Source organism: Myotis yumanensis, unplaced genomic scaffold (genome assembly GCF_028538775.1).
Source record: "Myotis yumanensis isolate MYYU_CA2020_CCGP unplaced genomic scaffold, mMyoYum1.0.hap1 SCAF_6, whole genome shotgun sequence".
In the NCBI taxonomy this organism is placed as follows: domain Eukaryota; kingdom Metazoa; phylum Chordata; class Mammalia; order Chiroptera; family Vespertilionidae; genus Myotis; species Myotis yumanensis.
The window spans coordinates 79,655,145-79,676,911 of NW_027223757.1; the positions used below are offsets into that span (position 1 = coordinate 79,655,145).

Consider the following 21,767-nt stretch of genomic DNA (forward strand, 5'->3'; position numbering starts at 1 on the left):
CTTGTAGGAAAATGGGAATAGAAATAGAGGTTTACCAAAGGAATTGGACTTCTTTCCTTTACACACAACTGATTTTGGATTATGCAGTTTTGAGCCCTTGTTAACTATAATCCTTTAAAAGACTAGTTTAACCAATGCTGTGTGTACCTCTGGAAGATATATATCTGCCAAACTCAACTTATTGATGCTCAAATTACATTCAGCCTCACCACCTTCATCGAGGTGTGCTTTTTGTGTCTAAGGCTTTGTGTGTCTAAGGCTTTGCATGTGTGTCTGCCCAAAAACACGCACACTAGCAGTCAACAAAGGAGAATGGAGATTATATATTTGTGGATAATATATACCTTCATTGTTTTTATAAAGGAATGATAAAATTCTAACCCCAGTTAAAGAACGAAATGAATAATATTGTAGGATCTTCAAAATTTCAAAATCTTTCTTTTAATATATGAAGAACTCAGACAAAGTGGCAAAAGACTATACTAACTTGAGCAACAAAATGTATGAAAATAGTGGAAAAGCTGAGATGAAAACCCAGATTTCCTAGTGCTGGGTATTATTCCTTTCATTTCACTAGTTCTCAGTCTTAGGATCTTTACTTTACAAACAAATAAAACACAACAAAACAACCTCCTTCTTGACAGAGCAAATATTTTAAATAAGTATATATTTGCATGTCTATTGTTATGTTTCAGAACATAGCACAAATGTTTCTTCTGGTATATTTTAAGGGTTTGAATTGCAGAAATACTGAAAGGCTTCCTAAATTCTTCACATACACTGTCCTGGGTTAAAGTCACTCAGAGAAAAGAGTATGAAAGAAAAGTCGTACTGTCCAGGGTTAGAGTCACTGAGAGAAAAGAGTATGAGAAGTGTGTGTTGCAGTGTCAGGCCTTTTCCCTCATCATGGCTTTCAGTGTTTTTATTATTTCTTTAAGGGATGGAAACACCACTCTGATTTTGTAGAGCCTATGTTGCAATTCAGCATCACAAGAGACAAGCTTTCTTCTTATTTGTATGAAATTTAAATTTTGATGTATAATAGACTCTTCTGATAAACTTTTCCATTGCCTACTTTATTACTACCAGTTTTAGTAAAAAAGCCATAGTAGGCTCTAAGGTATCTGATTTTCCAATCTTGAATGAGTAATGTTTTTTTAAATTTATTCTTATTTTTTAAATTAAGTTTATTTGGGTGACATTTAATAGGATCATATAGGTTTCAAGTATACATTTCTATGATGCATAATCTGTATATTTCATGGTGTTCCCATCACCTAAAGTCAAAACATCTTCCGTCACCATGCATTTGGCCCCTTTTACTACCCTCAAATCCCCTTCTATCTGGTAACCACCATCCTATTGTCTGTGTCTATAAGTTTCAGTTTTATCCCAAAGATGAATGACGTCATATGGAATGAGTCACCTTTCATTTGTGATTCATGCTGTGCGATTCTTATGAATCTGATATTATTATTTCAAGTAAAGAGCCTGAGCTCAAAAAACATAACAACTATTAAATGGTTCAAATCTAGACTCATCCTGTCACTGGCAAAATGTCTTTTCAAATAGTTCTTTGGGAAAAAGAAATACCCTTTTTATTAACAAGATGAACACGCATTTGAAGATGAGATGCAAAATACAGGAAGACTTTCATTTCCTGAAACCGAGGGCTGTTTCCTATTCACATTGAATCCTCTACACTTAACACACCAGCTTATCCACTAAAATGTATTGATACTTATTGAGTGTTTACTATGTGCTACTAGCTTTAGGTATAGCCTACTAAGCTCAACAAACAAATTTTTTAAGATGTTAGAATAATTATTCTTATTTTATAAAAGAAGAAACTGAGGCTCAGTTAAATGAACTAACTTAATAGGACCACAACGAAGTTGGGTTTCCAGATGAAGAAGTTTGGTCTCAGTACCTACAATATGAATCCACTCTCCAGTGCTGTTATTGAAGACACTTGTTAGGTGAAAACAAAAAGGGGCCAGGTCACCTAGAGGACTCTGTGACCACACTCCTGTGTCTTTTTCATCTAACAATAGAACTGTAATTTAGAGCTGATTTTAACCTGGGGAGTGAAAGGCAATTACTTTAGAGTTGATGCTCTCTTGCTCATGTCAGTTCACCACCTAGAGGCCATTTTTACAGCTCATCCTCCAAATCACTACATGTAGGGAATTATATCACATCTGACAGGGCTCTTTTGCAGCACCACAGTTATCCCCATTATCATCTCTTTTCTGAAAAGCTCCATCAGTTTTGTTGCTGAACCATCACTCACTTTCCTTCTAAGGCTTGATCTTATCTTTTGCAAACACACACACACACACACACACCATTTTCTAGACCATTTATGTATGCCTGGCAGAAAACTTGCAAGAAGGAATAATCTTAACTGAGGATGCTTATTAATTTTTTTCATCAGAGATGAACATATTTTTAATTGGCAGCAGGAAGGTTTTCTTTATATAGATGTGGGGAAATGAATTATATTGTCAGCAAAAAAAAAATTGAAGTGACTTAATATTTAATAAAGAAGTTCTTTGAGATTAGAACATAACAGTTCTCAAAATTTTCATCCTATGAAAATTTTATCATCAACAACTGGAGGATGCCCATAAATATAAACTATAAAATTTTGTTTGAAAATGTTGAAGCTTTGGGATCTCCCTAAATCTGTACTCCACAATCTGTGACCTATAATTTTCAAAGACGTTGAGTAGAGAATTACAGTATTGTGCAATTTAAAATATTTGACAGCATTCAGTTCTTCAACCTAAATGGAAAAACGGTCAGCCCATAATTTCCTGACAGGCACAATAAGGAGAAACAGATCCACCCCACGTAAAATCGTATCGAATCACGCAGACACACCGATACAAAATGAAATCAGACTTCCACCTGAGAATTCAAGAAATGTACTACCTGGCCCCAAACAGGTAAGAATCCGATTACCACAAGGATGGATAGTTACCCATGGCGAAGAAGGGGATTCCCAGCAGGGTGGAGTTGTACTTCCCATCAGTGATGAAGAAGATCCCTGCTGCTGTGACGATGGAGATGCACACTGTGAGCACCCCCAGGAGGCCTAGGAAGGGCTTGCTGCGCAAACAGTCCTTCATGGAGCTGGAGAGGGTGGCTGTGGTCAAGATCAGCACAAGGCTCACCAGGACCTTGCTCCTGGCCAGGATGCTGGTCTTATGAAAGTCTCTCCAGAGGCTAAAGGATGCTAAAGAGTAGAGCTGGAGTTCCTGGTGCTCTTCCTGGAGCTTCCTCATAAGCTTACAGAACTCATTCTCCCACTTCTCCCCTATGAGGTCCTGGGTGGCAGAGCCATAGGTCTGGAGGTAGTAGGTGATTTGAATGGCTCTGGCTGACTTGACCCGTTGGTCCTTGCTGTTTGGCACTTCTACTACCCCGCCCAGTTGGTGTCCAATAAAACTGTTCCTCCCATCCTTGAAAACAGAAACAAAGGGAGACGTAAGTTACAAGAGAGATGCATATTCTAGAGGACAGCTTCTTATTCTAAGTGAAGGAGAACAAGGAAGGCAGAGACGGGCTTTAGCAATTGTGGAACTGATGTGGGTGGAGTGACATGTTAGATTTTATGTTTCGCCTTTGGGAGCCACATGGAATACCATGCAAGATGATCAGGGTTAGAAAAGATGCAAAGAGAATTATGAAGCTCTACAAGTCTTGCCACATGCATAGGAAATGGGCATGAATATTTTTTTGATCTCATCCATACCCTCATTGCCACCATTTCCTTCTGTAACAACCCACTGTAATTCCTTAATGTGGATCAAGTTTTATGATTCAGTTTCAGCCAAAAATGAAGCATGGTATGAGTTAACATTTCAAAAGTTAAACTAATTATTCACTTAATAAATAGATGCTAAACTTTCTAGGGTTAACACACACACCTACACCACACACACTTAGACACACAAACTTTACATACACATCCATACTCATCCTTTATATTCTGGGAAGACAACGGCATATCACAGAACAAGTAGAAGAAAATATTGTTTTGTTTTTATAATCAATTTGATATTGTTGATAGTGTTGAAATGTTTTTTGAAATCTGATATGAGCACCTATTCACTCATTATAATTTTCCCTCTGAATACATGCCTCAGTCTTACCATAGGTTGACCTCTTTCCCATAGAATACAGTGGACAAACCCCCTAAATGAGACTGCTAACATTTCAAGTGGGTTTGTTAAAAGTCATCACAACTTCAGAATTTCACATAAGGTAGAGTAGACAAGATCATAAGAGTAGGATATTTATCCCTCCTGTTTAAGGTACTCCTGAGTCAGACACTGATTCTCATCCACTTAAAACAAAATCCATGACAGCCATTATTACATTTTAATCAGTTTTTGTTTTCTATGTTTTGTTTTGTTTTTGCCACAGTGTCATTTACTCTAATGCCAATGGCTGTCAGATGGAATATTGAAACCAATAGCTCGTTGCAAGATGGAATATAACATCTAAAATGGGTAACATCTAAAATGCAGGTATTGAGTGGGACACAGGTATGAAGGTCAATTTATGCCATAAATAAACTGTTTCTGTTAGATCAGGCAAGCCATTTATCTCAAGAGAATATAAAAGAGTAGATTCAGAGCAGAAAACAAATCTTTCTAGAAGGATAGTACAGAAGGGTAACAAACCAACAACGTCATAACCATGGTTATTTTCACCAAACTGTTATTGTGGACTTGCATAGTACAGACACCTGTATCTGAAGTTCTTGCTTGTATTTGTAGTTTTTTAATATATATTTTATTGATTTTTTACAGAGAGGAAGGGAAAGGGATAGAGAGTTAGAAACATCGATGAGAGAGAAACATCGATCAGCTGCCTCCCGCACACCCGCCACTGGGGATGTGCCCACAACCAAGGTACATGCCCTTGACCGGAATCAAACCCGGGACCCTTCAGTCCACAGGCCGGCGCTCTATCCACTGAGCCAAACCAGTCAGGGCTGTATTTGTATTTTTAACATGCACCAAAAGCAACACAAAAGTTTGAGAAATTTACAGAGAGTACAAATGTTGTTAGTAGCATCATCCAGAATTAAGAGAAAGAAATTTTATAGTCACTTCACACACCCATATTTTCTCCACATGTTCAATAGAAATAATCTTTCTGTTTAACTCAATCTGGCCAGCTGTAAGTGAACAATATATTTCTAAGTAAGAATTTGATTGAGTTTTTTTTTTTTCCTTTGCTTGGTTTATCTCCCACTTCCAGTCATCTTTTTAAGTTATAAATATCAAACTAAAATTCCAGCTGTAGGTTCACAAAGCTCTATCTCCATGAAACCCCCTGTGTTCTCCGATGAGCTGTAAGTAAAAAGTGGAGAAGCTTTGAGAAAGGTGTGAGAATCCTGACTCACACTGAGAGATTGTGAAATATAGTTTCCTGTCTTTCAGTCCAGGAAACATAGACCCTTAATTAGGCTTGTTTACTTTTGTTTTAAGCTTGGTATAATTTTAAGTTCCAGTCTTGGTTTCTACTTCTTTGAAAACAACATCTGTGATGTTGAGTTGTGCTTTTGATTATTTGAAAGATTACTTTAAAAGCTGTACATATTCACTTGAGGATGTACAGTTCCACGTATCTTTACTCATTTTCATAATCAAAAAATATTTCTGAGGGATCTTTAGTGGCAGAACAAAGATTTATGCATCCCTTAGGCCTCATTTGGAGATTATAGGGGATCAAAGAAGTTGCTGGTAATGTATCTGGACAAAAGTAAAAATTTTAAAAAGGCAAATATAGATTATTAAATAACTGATCTTCATTGGCTTTGGCTAACAGCTTACCCCCCTTTTGAGGTGGCCTAATTTTCATTTTTTTATTATTTCATAAAAAATATGGTTTCATTCCATTATATTCAAATCAAAGCAACAAATAGAATGAGTTTCTCTCTCTTAATTTGCTTTACTCCATGAACAAGAACAAAATAAGCAAGGTCTTTGGATGTCCTTGAATTGAAAGCTCTATTGAATGGTTCACATTGGAGACAAGCCATTGGTGCAATTATTGTACTCAGTACAGTCTTGAGAAATATACTTTTATACATTATTTGTAAAGGGAATTATATTATTTTGTAAGGGGTGGCAGAAGAGTTATTCAGTTTCCTAAACTAACCAGTATAGGTGCCTCTATGTAGGAGGAAAAAGGAAAGAATATCACATATGTTGTAATTATCCTCTGGACATGTAAGAAGCTAGGTAGGCTTAATAGAGAGAATACATAATCAGGAGTCATGTGACCTGAATCACTGTGTGCATCTCATTCTATTTGGATAAAAAACCCTTGTCTGGTTCATTTCCCCTCCTAGTGTTCCCTTTTCTTATTTATAAAGTGAGTAGACATGAGTATATTAGTAAATGTTTATGACACTGAAGACATTTTCAGCTCTATTCATATATATAAAAGGCTAATATGCAAAGTGTCCCCTCAGGAGTTCGACCATGAGACCGGGAGTCCGATCACTCACTATCACGTGGGCTGACCACCATGGGGTGGCGCGGAACATGGCAATGGGACCCTGAGGGAGAGAGGTCTGCTGGTTGAGCCCACAGACCTCTTCTCCCTAGGTGGGGAGGTGGGGTACCTTGCGGTGGCAGCGCACAGATGGCGGCAAGGGAAAGAGGAGGCAGGGAGCTGGGGAACCTGATTGGCTCTGATCACCTGTCAGGCCTAGGGACCCGACCTGTACATGAATTTCTTGCACTGGGCCTCTAGTTATTCTATGAAAATACTGTCCAGAAAGCTACTTTGGAGAGATCTAAATGTCAGAATGTTATCATTACATCTAATAGAGCCATAAACTGATTATTTTTACATTCTACTCCACTCATTGGGTAGAACTGGTTTGTTTAATTAAATAAGCAACTAGAGGCTCTAAGAAGACAAATCTGCCAGTCCCAGGGATGAACACAAGGTTCCAACTCAACTGAGACAACCTCAATTTCAGCACTTTCCAGAGTTCTATGGGGTGATTTCAGGGAAGTCAGGCTGGCCCCTATTCTCCACTAAATGTTCTTTATTATTAAAACTATCTTACATGAAGATCCCCTTTTCCCAATATTTTCCTCTCCATTAAACCAACAGCCAACCATTTAACACATGGTGATTCATTTCCTCCTTTCCCAGTGAAACCTCCTACACAAATTCTGAAATTCCTTTGAGTGCAAAATCACTTTTATGTCTCAATGAAGATAAATCTTAAAATAAAAATATGACAAGATGGTAACATATTACTATCATATGCTCTCCTTTTTCAGTGTTTCACTGAATTGAACTGTCATTATTAGGATGAGATAAATTGAAGTCCCCAACTCATATCCTGTGACCACTTCCACTCCTCCTCAATATGTTTTCCATATTAAAGGTGGAACATATTTCCCCAGTTCTAAATAAAATCACATAATTTCTTCATTTAAAACTTTCTACTAGCTTCCACTTGTACCAGGAATAAAATAAGAACCCCTTACCAGGCCTGGAAGGCCTTGCATGGCTCATTGCTGGTTGAGCCCACAGACCTCTTCTCCTAGTCTTCCACTCACGAATTCTACACCAGCTTTTCTGCCTTTTCACCTACTCCCTGAAGTTAACTTTCATTTCATGGCCTCTGCATCAACTATACCCTCTGCCTAGAACGCTTTTCTCTCTTCTTATAGCCAAGGCTACTTCCTTATGGAGATCTCAGCTTCTAATAGACTATTTGAATCACATAGTATAAACTAGACACCTCCTTCCCAGCAATCACTCCATCACATGGTCCTATTTTATTTCTTTCCTACTAACCATTTCTACCTGTAGTGATTCTCCATTGATCATTTAATCATTCCTTTTCTGTCTCTTCCAGGAGAATGTGTGTTCATTGAAAGCTGGCATGTTTCCTATCTTGCTTACTGATAATCTCCCTGGGCCTAGAACAAAGCCTGATATTTAACTCAGTGAGTTCACTCAGAGGTGTGGTAACATTACTTTTTAGAGACTACTTTGCTAAGAAGGGGAGAAGTAAGAGACAACTCAAAGTATTTGAGGACAGTAGGACCTCAGATGAAGAGAGGTGTGCATAGAAATTAGAGATGATACAGAAGAAAACAAACTTTATCCTTTTTTTTTTAATCTGCTTAGTTTAGTGAAATATTTCCCCTAAATATTTTTCCTCTTCTACTTCCTCTGCACACTAATAATGTGCAGTAAGCCTGTCAACGGACAAGGGGACTTAGTGAGGAGCCAGAAAAAGGGTTTGTATGCACTGTGGTTGGGACAAAGAACAGCACGAGATGTTCAAAGAACTGAAGGAAATTGTGGGATTTGAGACTAGAGAGGAAAGCAGGGTCTCTTCTGTAAGGGCCATGAGAGGCATATTGAGTTGGACTTAACTGTCCTGTGGTAAGGAAGCCTTGGTGAGTTTTAAGCAGGGGGGATAGCATGCTTTACTTTTTGAAGTGCTCACTCTGATTGCTCTGTGGATCATGATTTAGGGAGTCAGATGACTCTAAAGGAAAGAGCTCAGTCGGAAGGCCCCTGCAGTATTTCTGGTTCTTGATGCAGCATGAATAAAATGTCAGCTGAGTCAGTCCCTGGTAGGTAAATTGTCCCAAGGTGAATCAGTGGAAGTACAGGTCACGATGCTGTCTCACGGCCATGAAGCACCTCATCACATTATCTCCCTAGGAGCAGTAATGCCAGGAAAAAAAATATATATCTTAGGCTCCTTAGGTCTTTTTTTAGTTTACAGTTACTACTTTTAGTTTATAGTTACTACTTTGTAGCTCTTAAAATTACTCCCATGCAAGCTACACCTCTAGAGTGGAAAAGAAAATTAATCTCTCGGAGATATGATCAAAGAATAAATTCTTAAAGAGATGCAAGAGGAAAGAGATGTTAATGTTATAAAAATTATGCAGAAAATAACTTACTTGATGATGCTTTGATATTATAGGGAGTAAGTGTCATATCTGCTCAATGTATGCACTAGGTTTGCATTAAGATATTTGCTATGACTGCAAGACAATTTGGAAACACAGCTCCTGCCCAAGGCAACTGCAATTCAAATTTCATTAATATTTGATGAGGGAGACCCTGTAATGATGACGGAAACTTTTAGATGGTCAGTTGCTTTTATTGCTGACAAGAATACTAGTACCTTCCTATGTATGGTAGATAGTGATATTTCTAAAGGAATTGTAAGGTTTTTTGTGTGTGTGCTTTTTTGTTTGCTAGTTTGTTTAAACAACATTTTTCCTCATACATATTTCTTAATTTATGCTCTGATTTATTCTCAGTATCAAGTATACACATAAAGTGGGATTAAATAAAATCATCAACAATCTTGAATTATGTCTCTAGAGCTTCATGTTTAGTAGAAACACAGCAAATACGGAGAAAGCAAGTTCATTTTCCTTTAGTTAAAAAGAAAAATCAAGAGTCATGTTCAAAATGAAAGCTTTAAAGCATTAAAATGCTCTGATAAAGAATAAATTAAAATTCTTATGCATATTACTAAGCTAGGAGAGTGCAATCATACATTTCTTGGTTTTTTTTTTCAAAGAGGAAGATTAAAAAATAATTTTCTGTGTTGCTGAAATGAAATCCTATATAATAAAAGGCTAATATGCAAATCGACCAAATGGTGGAACAACTGGTCACTATGATGTGCACTGACCAACAGGGGGCAGATGCTCAACGCAGGAGCTGCACCCTGATGGTCAGTGTGCTCCCACAGGGGGAGCACCGCTCAGCCAGAAGCTGGGCTCGCAGCTGGCGAGCACAGTGACAGTGGCAGGAGCATCTCCCGCCTCTGAAGCAGCGCTAAGAATGTTTGACTGATGGCTTAGGCCCATTTCCCTCAGGGAGTGGGCCTAAGCTGTCAGTTGGACATCCCCCAAGGGCTCCCAGACTTCAAGAGGGCACAGGCCAGGCTGAGAGACCTCTCCTCGCCCGGGGTGCATGTATTCCCAGGCCTCTAGTAAGAATATAAAATATGTTTAACACACTAGCATATCAATTAACTTTGCCTTGGTTGGAAATTTTTAACACATGGCCAACTCGGTTCCAAGACTTAAGAACTTTCTTTTCAGTCACTCCTTGATGGGGGTGCTATACTGGAGGAGCCTCAAGTCACCAATGAGGACACAGAGGCTGAAGGGGGGTAGAGTTTGCCACCCCAAATATGCCCCTTTGAGATATGGATTATTTTAAGCTGGTTATTTGTAAGGTCCAGAAGGCTCAGGAAGAACCTTTGACCTTACCTCTAACTGCCTTAAAGAATTTAAGGTAGAAGGTCTGGTCCAGAGAGGAGCTAGTACCATAGAAACAATAGTTTAGTCTGGGAACTAGCCCGGCCCTTCAATCAAAGTCCTTTCTATGTCACACTGTCTCAAGATGTTCCAGAAAACATTTGTTTACTAAACATTAACCATTTTCATCTCCCAGGTGAGGTGAATTGCTTTATTTCCCTTGAAAGTCCCAAGTCCTTACCTCCTTCTCCTTAGTCCAGACTGTTACACATATACAACAGGTCCTTGAAAAATGTCATTTTAGTCGATGCCATTTCAATATAACATTGATGAAAAAAAAGTAATTCCTAGCTGGGGCCACTGTCTGTGTGGAGTCGGCACATTCTCCCCATGTCTGAATGGGTTTTCTCCAGGGATTCGGGTTTCCTTCCATATCCCATAGATGTGCAAGTGAGGTGAGTGGACTTGTCTAAATTGTCCCAGTTTTAGTGAGTATGGGTGTGAGTGGCCCTGCGATGGAAGTGCATCCTGTCCAGGGTGGCTCCCACCTTTCTCCCTGAGCTGCTGAGATGGTCTCCAGACACCCATGACTCTGAACTAGAATAAGTGGGTAGGAAAATCATTATCTTACTTATTTTTTTAATGTTTCTTAAATATATGTATGACTCACAGTTATTTGTTTTGTTTTTGTTAATCTTCACCCAAGGATACTTTTTCCATTGATTTTTAGAGAGAATGGATGGAAGTGGAGGAGGGAAGAGAGAGAGAGAAGGAGAGAGTGAGAGAAACATCAATGTAAAAGAGATACATTATCGGTTGCCCCCTGCATGTCCCTGACTGGGGCTGGGTATAGAACCTGCAACCCATGTACCTGCCATCGACAGAGGATTAAACTTGCTATCCTTTGGTGCTAGGGCCAACGTTCTAATCACTGAGAATGCTGGTCAGGGTTGTATTGCTCACATTTAATTCAATGTTTAATATCAGAAATGTTTTGGATCTAACTTTGAAGTTTGGTGATGGTTTTGTGGACAGAAATATGCTGTAGGAACCTAAATCTTGTTTATATCGATTAGCCTATAGTAAAATTGGTCTCATTATATGTCATTTCACTTAAAGTCACATTTTCCAAAAATCTACTATTAAGTGGGGACTTAATGTACCTCATTTTGCCTTACTGTCTTTGGAATTGTCATGCTTATGTGAGTTCCCCATGTGTATATATTAAATTTTATTTTCTCTTAATCTCCCTTATGTCATTTTAATTATTTGACTAGCCATAATATCCATGAAAGAAAGGGGGTGATTTTTCCTAGGCCACAAGGCCAAGTGAGAGAAAACAATGTGAGTGAAGTCATACAGCTCCTAAGTGACACAGCTGGTCACTTGATTCTTCTTTCTGACACCAATGCTCATGCTCTTAACTCCACTGCACACATGTTTGAATAATTTTTTGACATACTTGAATAAAAGGAAGCATATAGCACTTATGCACACAGACTCAAGAGTTCAGTGGTCTTGCTTAGATTCTCAGCGTCCACACTGACTACTGTGGAGATCTCTCAAGCTCTCTGGACTTCAGTTTTATTGTTGGTTAACATAAGAATCCTAAGACATTGTGAGGGTCAAGTGTGTTAACACACATAAAACATTTAGAATCATGCTCAGAAAGTGCTGCATGTTATTCTTATTAATATATGTCATGACTTCAACATGTAAGTGAGACTGTCTATTCACTTAGCCATCTAAGATTATTTCACATTTGTCAGCAAACGACTGAAACAGAACACCTGGTTGAAAGTTCCAGTTGTAATACTTTACATCAGGGCGACAGGGGACATGCTGTTGACCTCTCTGAATGCCGACTCCCTCATCTCCAAAATAAAAGCTTTGGCTTACATTCTCTCTAAAGGTCTTATTAGCTCTGTATTTAATGATTCATCTGTGGGAAAGTCATTAGATACTGCAAAGTAGGCTGGAGAAATCTGCCCTGAGGGGGAGAAAAAAAGAAATAAGAAGGAAGGAGAAACACTAGATGACCCGTGTTCATTTCCATAGAAACAAGAAGGTTTTGTTGTCTTTAAATCTGGACCCAATAGCGTTTTTCCCTCTTTCTTTGAATAGTTTCCAGAGAGAATTCATATCAAACAGAAAAAGATCAAGAATTTGCCCCATTTTGCCTAGATGTAAATCATCTCTCAGCAGCCCAGATGAATTAATTTATTTCTTAGTAAAATTCATTTTAGCTTCAGTTTTCTATTTCATGAGTATTATCTCCCCTGTATTGGTTTTACTTAGGATAAATATTTGTAATTTCTCCTTACTCAGGTAAAATATTTGCACAAATTAAGAAACAATGTGTGGAAGTAGAGCTAGAGTTTATATTAAATGTGAGGCAAAGAAACAATAAACATTTTGTTTCTTTGTACCTCATATTTGTGACTCTATCCCAAAAATTTCCATAAGAAGCCATATTACTATTTTATGTGAGTCTTTCACAAAAGAATTGTCATTTAATTAGCTAGTATATTACTATTAATCAAAGGAAGAGAGCATAGGGAAGGCCAGACATGATAAGGGGTCAGCTGGGAAGCTTCACCAGGAAACTACAGCTTCACACAGCATTATTCCTCCAAGGAGATTAACTACCCTCTCTTCCCCCATCTGGTATTGGATTGTTGGGAGGAGGAGGAGACAGGCGTATGTGTAGTGAAGTGAGGCTGATATAGTGAAAGTGCTTGGCTACTAGTCTAGCCTGAGGAACAGTGGATTGGCTAGGGCGTAGACCCCGTCAGAAATGAGTGAAATCTTAGAAAGTTAAAATCCCCAAAGAGTTCCCACTCTTCCTGTGCCCTTTCTCTCTTGCTTCATGACTAGCACTCACCCAGGCATTCAGGTATTCTCTCTTCATAGACATGTGACCTTGAGCAAGGCCATGCAGACCCCACATGCAATGGACTGCAAGCTAAGCTAGCCAGATGCTGAACTGGACTGGACTTTAATATGACACAGAAACTATGGGCAGCGGCCTTAATTCTGGCCTGCTGAAGACAAGATTGAACTTCTTCCATGGTGAGAGGAACAGAGATGGGAGTTCCCCATCTTGGAGGGGTGCTCCCCTAATTTTACATAATCAATAATGCTTTCCAGGAAACCCCATCCTCCTATGGGGACCTCAGGAAATTCTTTTCCTCACAACATCCCAAGAACTCCACTTCTACTGATAACAGAATCACAACCATTCATGGGCAAGTAGTCCATATCTAAGAACATTTAACTCTGATGCTGGTTACATAAAGGAAGAATATACATCCCTCTTGTGGGAGCATTTCAGGAATGCAGAAAGGCCCTAAATAGAGGGATTGAAAGTCTCCTCCTCCAGGACGGCTTTCCTTGTGGGTTAAGAAACTTCTCCAACAAAGACTCTAATTGACAACCACATACTTTATAAGGCCTGTGACATCAGGGCCATCAGCACCTCTGAGTGGAAAAGTAGATCAGACTGACGACCTACAGAGGCAAACCTCAGAACAGAGCTTAAAACATCCTCACAGAAATGGGAAAGTTAGGGCAAATCAAAAGTATAGGCACTGCAGGTATCTACATGGGGCAATAATGTGGAGAGTTCCTGGGGTTCCTAGTACATGACACACAGATGGAAACAGGCAAGAAGAGCAACGGTATTCCCTTCCTCAAGAAATATTCAGTGAGTGCATGTTCTATGTCTCTGTGTCAGCCAGCTATGAAGGACAGAATGGTGAACAGCTATAGTTCTTACCTTCAAAGAGCCTGTGGCTCTGGGTGGAGTGGGAGGTTGTGGAAGATAAATAAGCAGACAGACATCTGGTACTGGCTAACACAAGATGTTAAGGTAGTACTAAGGAATCACCCAGCCTAGTAGGGACTAAGAAGACTTTCCAAAGAAGGTGGCATCTTAGCTGGGACTTGAAGCATGAGTGACCATTACCCAAGTGCACGTGGAAATGTGGATGGTGGACATGGGGAGGAGTGGTCTTCTTCCAGACAGAAGGAAAAATATGTGCCAAGGTCTAGGAAGGAGAGTAATCATGTCGAGTTCCTGGGACTTTGAGAGTGACTGAAATATACAACGGGGGCTACCGAGGAGCAGTGAGGCAGAGATGGGTACTGGTAGTGAGTATGGAGATTTGCTTATTCAAATGCTCTCTTTACCAGCAGTGTGAAGAATAAACTTTTGGTGTGTGTTGAGGATAGAGATGGGTACTAGATAGGGGGCATTAGATAATTTTTTGCCCTCCTCATAGCTTTGTCTATACCAAGACTTACCTAACTGATTGTATGAGCATTAAAAAAAAAAGACTTTTCAGATCTTATGGAATGCATACTATTCTGAAAATAAATTTTTCCCATACCCAGAAGCAGCATGTCTTCCGGGGTGCTGATGAATTCTTGAAGAAAAGTTTACATTCAGGGATAGTTGGAAGTGATCTATTTCTTCTAATGATCCCCATACATCCAATAAATTAAAACAATATCTGTGTTGAGAGCATGGGAAGGTGAATTGTTAGTCTATGTCTAGAAAACAAGATAAGGGCAAATAAATGAAAGATAAAGTCTCTGTACTGGAAGAGTTTATAATTTTTTAAAATATATTTTATTGATTTTTTACAGAGAGGAAAGGAGATGAATAGAGAGTTAGAAACACAAATGAGAGAGAAACATCGATCAGCTGCCTCCTGCACACCTCCTACTGGGTATGTGCCCGCAACCAAGATACATGCCCTTGACCGGAATCAAACCTGGGACCTTTCAGTCCGCAGGCCAATGCTCTATCCACTGAGCAAAACTGGTTAGGGCAAGAGTTTATAATTTTGTTATAGAAACAAATCACAGAAATAATAGGGCAAAAAAATGAAGCAGAATAGAGCATTATAACATGGAAGACATCACTGAAGAATCAAGATAATTGCTGAGAGCTGCAAAAATTATTTACATATGGTATGATCTCAACCATGTTAAAACAAATATGCACATATAAATATTCAAAGGAAATTATCAACATTTTAACATTGGCTCTTATTTCGTATAGAATTATAGGTTGTCTGTTTTCTTGGTTAGTTGGGCTATTTTATATTATATATTTTTTAAAAATATAGGAACTCATCAACAAAAATAATAACAAATGTGTTAAGGGAACTGAATAAAGGGTAGAGAGGAATGGAAGGAATAAATTAGATACAACTACTACTCAAATGTCACTTCTGCAGTTGGGAGAGGTGAGAGGGCCAAGAATCAGGACTCCCTTATTTCCAGGCTTATGTTATAAGCAATCTGCCTTGTGGCATCTCAGTGAACTTGAGATATGATAGTTCGTTCATTCTTCATTAAGGACTATGATTTGGTCCATTAAGATGTAATGAAGAATGAACTTGAAGTTATAGGTTAGTCCACAGCAGATTCATGGGTTCCATAATATTGTAAAATGCTAACACACACTTAAGTCTGGAGCTGATCTGACCTTGCACTTGGCTATGTGTTTTCTTTTCAAATAAAAGATTTTGAGGACCTTGGTAGCTCAATATCACTTTTCTTGTATTGAACTTGAATTCCAAAATTCATGAGGTTCTTTTTCTTTTTTGTCTTTGTATCCTTCTTTCCCATGCATTATTTTTCTTTAATTTGAAAACAAAGGCCAAATTATTTGACCCAATGAAAAAAAGTTAGGGTATGCATAAAGCATCATTTTAAGTAAAAGCTGATTTCTTTCTTTCTTGAATTATCCAGATAATTGTAATTGCAAAGATCTAGATTATGAGGTTGATTAAAACTTTCAGGAAATATGGCATCAATTTGTGCAGCTTGCAGATAGGGTTGCTATTTATGAACTCCATTTTTCTAACTTCTATTTTGCTTTGATTTCCAAGATTGTATCATTGTTTTGTTTCAAAGGAGCCTCTTCTGATATGAATACACATTGCCCTTTACCATTGCTATCTGTTTTATCGTTCCAACTAGACTTCCAGATTCACTGTAGGTAGGAAATGAAGGCTGTACCTTTCCCAACCTAAATCAAATACCTTGGGGCACATAATTCAGGGAAGCGTAGAAGAATGAACACACTGTGAAAGAATGTGAAAATAAGAGTGCAGCATTCATATGCAGTTGTGGATGATGCTAGAATCTTAACCCTTTGATAAAACAGAAGTGACATCTTTATATCTCTACTGAAGATGAATCAGATCTCAGTTTCTTATTGTCTTATATGAACAAACTCCCTGTCTCTTCCTGGCTCCAACTCATTGCTCCCCTACTCCTCCTGCCTAGCAGTTTCTTCTGCTCTTTCTCTCTTTTCTTTCCTATCTCCCCCACCCCTCTGATTTCTCTCCAGTTTCCTTTCTTTCTCTTCCCCCTCCCTTTTCTGTCCTTCCTTTATTTGAAAGACAACTACCTCGAAGTCACAGTGAGGGATATTATTGAACTATGTCAGTAAAATGCCAGATAAATAATCCAACGTGTGCTTAAATCCATTTTATCTTCACTAAATTACCTTTTCTTCTTAATCCCTGAAAGGACAGGCATGCTTTGAAAGTATCGTGTGTGATACACATTCTAATGAGACCCCTGCAATTGTTCTGTACAACCACCAAGATATTCAGCCTCAAAGATTTAAAAATAATTGAAAGCCTCTTGATAAAGCCAAGAAAATAACTACTCTCCTATCTTGCGGCTCCATGTGGGAGTTAAATATTGCTTCTCTCAGCACAGGAGACGAAGATGTAAAGGTTCACCTTTGCAAGTGTGTTAACATTTTCTGTGTCGATGTGGCATGGTTTAGGAAGTGCATTAGCTCATCTTTGAATTAAACTATATGTTCTTGTATAGCTAGTGAAGGAGCATCTGGATGCCTTTGGAAGGTAAAATTTTAAAAATTAATAATACTTTAAAAATATACCCAAATGAAAAATTAACTCATAAGCAAAATACCTTTTTTTGCAGGATAGCTTAAAACTTACTGCAAAAGATTATCTATAAATCTTTAAAGATTTAGAAAATAATTTTGTCTCTGTTTCTTGAGAGCAAAAAAATTGCCCACCTGGTATCTTACTTTAAAGCGAAGATTCAAGTTGTTTTTGTTTAAAGTTAATATAAAGCTAAGTTAGTATTAAAGGTAATGAATAACTGTGGACTTTAATTTTAGTAAGGCAGGTTAAATTTCATGTTTTCTTATTATTTAAATAAAAACAATTCATAGAACAACTTATATACAAATGTTCTTAGTTTATATCTATGTGAGCTTTCTTAATTAGTAATATCTATTAATTAAAATATTTCATTTGACCACATATCTCCATTTTTGGTTTGGAACATATGGTAAACTTAATAAGTTAGATGGTAATAAGTTACAGTGAATAAAAGCAAACTTGATGAATCACCCCAAAAGATTTTGACGATTGATTTACTTAGATTTTTATGAAATAGGGAAAAATATTAAGACAGAGAGTTCCATTATAATAAAAGCAACTATCACTGTGAATTTACTATTCTGAATCAGGCCAATTTTCAGAGGGTCAACCCACATTAAATCCTTTGGGAATTTGATTGCTTCCACTACATAAACATGACTGCTGCTACTTCCAGCCACACATAAATATCCTGCTTAGCTCTGTCAGTTCTGATATCACCTAGTCCTATTTCATGGAGTTTGGAGGTAATGCTTCTAATCAAAATTGCACTCCTTATTTTAGGTTGGTTAAAATTTACTTCTGAATATTTCAAAATAGTGAAAGTTTCAGCAGCCCCATTTCTCATAATTTTGACAGTCAATGGATTTTTTTTTTTTAAGTCAACTACCTTTCCTTTCAAAGGACAAAACTTTAGCCTATACAGCAGCGGTTCTCAACCTGTGGGTCGCGACCCCTTTGGGGGTCGAATGACCCTTTCACAGGGGTCGCCTAAGTCCATCGGAAAACACATATATAATTACACATTGTTTTTGTGATTAATCACTATGCTTTAATTATGTTCAATTTGTAACAATGAAAATACATCCTGCATATCAGATATTTACATTACGATTCATAACAGTAGCAAAATTACAGTTGTGAAGTAGCAACAAAAATAATTTTATGGTTGGGGGTCACCACAACATGAGGAACTCGCCAAAACCGGTTTGGCTCAGTGGATAGAGCGTCGGCCTGCGGACTGAAAGGTCCCAGGTTCGATTCCGGTCAAGGGCATGTACCTGGGTTGCGGGCACATCCCCAGTGGGAGATGTGCAGGAGGCAGCTGATCGATGTTTCTCTCTCATCGATGTTTCTAACACTCTATCTCTCTCCCTTCCTCTCTGTAAAAAATCAATAAAATATATTTAAAAAAAAAAACAAAAAACATGAGGAACTATATTAAAGGGTCGCGGCATTAGGAAGGTTGAGAACCACTGCTATAGAGAATTCTATCCAACCTGTTCTTAAGAAGTATTAAGAAATGGACTGAGATCTCCCCATTCTTCAGAGGAAAGACCTACAGTGCTTAGTCAAATGACCTGGTTACCGCAGTGATGATGGCAAAACCACTGTAGCATCACAGGCCATATGGCTGGCAATAGCAGTTTGCTTTAAAGTTTGGAGAACTTGGGCTTTAATGCTAATTTGATCACTTATCACTGCTGTGACTTTTGGAAAGTTGCTTAGACTTCTGAGCTTCTTTCTTTAATCATGAAATGGGACTGCCTAGATCTAGAATCTAGACTCTAGATCATAAGCTTTATTATAAGAAATGTTCTATGATATTTGAAGAGGGATGGCACCCTGTGTGTTCCTTTGTAAGGGCTCTATCAATAGTGATTATCTAATTTATAATAAGAAAAGCATAATATGCTAATTAGACCGGACATCCTTTCAGACATCCTTCCTTCTGGACAAAGCTGCAGTGGGTGGGCTGCAGCAGAGGTGGCAGAAGCCCCCCGCCATGGCTGCAGCAGGTGGGGGCCACAGCGGCAGCGGGCAGGGACCGGGGCCAACGCCCTTGCACAATTTCGTGCATTGGACCTTTAGTTACAAAATAATGATTGAGTAATTCAGTTATCTTACAATGAAATAAACTCAGGCCATGGCCCTTGGCACTGAAAACATTCCATCGACTCTCAGCCTAAACCACAAATACAAAAAGGGTCCAGGGCTCCTAATTAGGGTATATTTAGCTACAAGAGGTGGGGGGCAAAAGGTGCTAACACCCTGTCCCAGTCCTGGAGGGCCACTCTATACAACTTAAAGCTTGCTTCCAGCTTAATGCAGTTTTAGGAGACAGGTTGTATCTGGTCTATTAGAGGGAATCTAAAATTGCTGATTCAAATTTCCCTTTAAATGACTACCTGGACATGGGCTTTCTCTAACCTGGAAAACAATGCATGATCATAAGAGAGCAAATTTCTGGGACAATTGAGTTCATGGAGTTTACCCTCCTTCACTGTAGGCTTCCCAGGATTCACTGGGTTCAGGAATTGAGTCAGGCCTGTATGTCATCACTGTCACCTGCTTTTATTCTAGGTACCTAAAAGATGGGGCTTCCAGTTGTGATAAATGCCATGGTAGAAAGAGGACCTGTGGCTTTGTGGCATTCTCTGTAGCCAGATGATGGAAATGAGAATCAAGCCTGCAGATTCCACAGTACAGAACCCACCCCCTACCCTGGAAAGGTCCTCTAACTAAAATCACCCAGTGAAATCATGAAGGAGACTCACTAGCTTCCTGGTTGTGTACCTGTCTTTAAATTTCATATGTAAAATGGCAGCCTGCAAAAGCCAAATGAGGTTATTCTAAACTCAGATGGTTTCATTTTGTGTTTTCTGATCCATCATCTCATCACCCAACTGGATGGTTCAGAGGAATATAACTAAATCAAAATAAGTTACAGAAAGCTTTGATTTCAATATATTTGTTTCAGTACCGTATTTCATGCTTGCTATAGATATTAAATGTTCTCTTATTCTGTAACATGTTACAGACATCACTGAAGTTTGCTAAAGAATGGCAAGAATATTTTTTCTAGCACGGTGATAATATGAATTCAATGTATTTCAACTTCCCCATTGATAGCAAATACCTTCAACCAAATGACTTGGTTATATTAAAGTGAAGAGAGGGGGAAAATACAGTTAGAAATGGAAATACAAAAATGGTACACACAGACATTATTTTCAACTTCACACACTCAATAAAGACCTAGTTTTTTAGAACACCTGCTACAAACCGGGCTATTTTACAAAATATAAGCACAAAAATATAAAAGGCTGGCCCATTGTCCTTAAGAACATTCACTGTCACTCTCTCACTGCAGCACAGATTAATTCTGCATAATTTTGTAGTAGTCAGAGAATCAGAGGTGACCATGTCTTGCCTATCCCTTATGAATAGGCGAGAGGCTCTCTTTTGTACAGAGCTTATGTAAGAAAACAATCTGACATCCTTCATTTACATGAAGGTACTTTGTGGAAGCATGATTAACTTAGTAAGTGGGTGTCTGCTTCAATGGAAAGATCAGGGCTATGTGAAGCCACTGCAATCAGTTATGTAAGCAGGTATTTATGGGAGACTTTTCATATGCATATTGTTATGTCAATGCACTATTGAAAACATCAATAGCAACACAAACATGGAAAACAGCCCTCCCTTAGAATGGACTGGCAGCATTGGAGCTGTTTACAAGGAAATACCTGGTCAGGATCTAAGGGAGTGGACTGGCCCTCGAAACTGAGCCAGCCAATTTGGGATAACAGAGGCCTCTTCCTGCTGTGGAGGGGCAGTGAGTCCCACCACACCCTCCAGGAGCAGTCTGAGGAATGGTGTTTGTTATTGCTCATCCAGAACAGAAAAGAAGAATGAAATGAGGGAGGCATCAAAAGGGACTGTGTATCATCCAAAAGAAAGTGGGATAGTTGCCATTGAAAATCACTAAAACAAGAAGTAACTTGATGTGGTATATGTGTTTGCAGTTCCCTCTGGTAGCAATATGATGAATTATCTGAGATGTGTGTGTGTGTGTGTGTGTGTGTGTGTGTGTGTGGAGATTTTACGACAATATTGACAGAGCAATAGATGAGTAGATTCCATTGAACATCCAGGTGAGAGATAATGAATCCCTAAATTGAGCAAGTGGCAATAGAGAGAAGAGAAAATGAGTTAATAAAGGAATATGTAAGTAGTATAATGAATAGAACTTGGTGACAGACTGAATGTGAGAGATGAAGGCAAGAAAGGACAAGTAGATGACAACTCCATAGTTGTTGCTTTGGAACCTGAAGGACAATAGTGGCACTCACTAGCTTAAAATCACATTTGTGTGGGATTAGGGGAACTAGAATTGAGCTCTGTATATTGAGTTTTAGGTACCTGAAAAATATCAAGGTGGGGAGACTTACAAATGAGTAAGATTATGAGTAGATTGCTTAAGACAGAGGCTAGAGATATCCAAAGTATTACACAGCCAATGGACTGTGGC

General features: G+C 38.5%; 1 protein-coding gene across 2 annotated transcripts in view; it reads right to left on the reverse strand.

The window, feature by feature from the left end:
• The window catches only part of PTCHD4 (patched domain containing 4), a 163,062-nt gene that overhangs the window by 103,668 nt on the left and 37,627 nt on the right, over positions 1-21,767 (reverse strand). For both annotated transcript variants that reach the window (XM_070419367.1, XM_070419366.1), the window contains exon 2: positions 2,987-3,467. In XM_070419367.1, the coding sequence (XP_070275468.1) occupies positions 2,987-3,467 (481 nt within the window). The remainder of the gene's footprint in view (positions 1-2,986; positions 3,468-21,767) is intronic.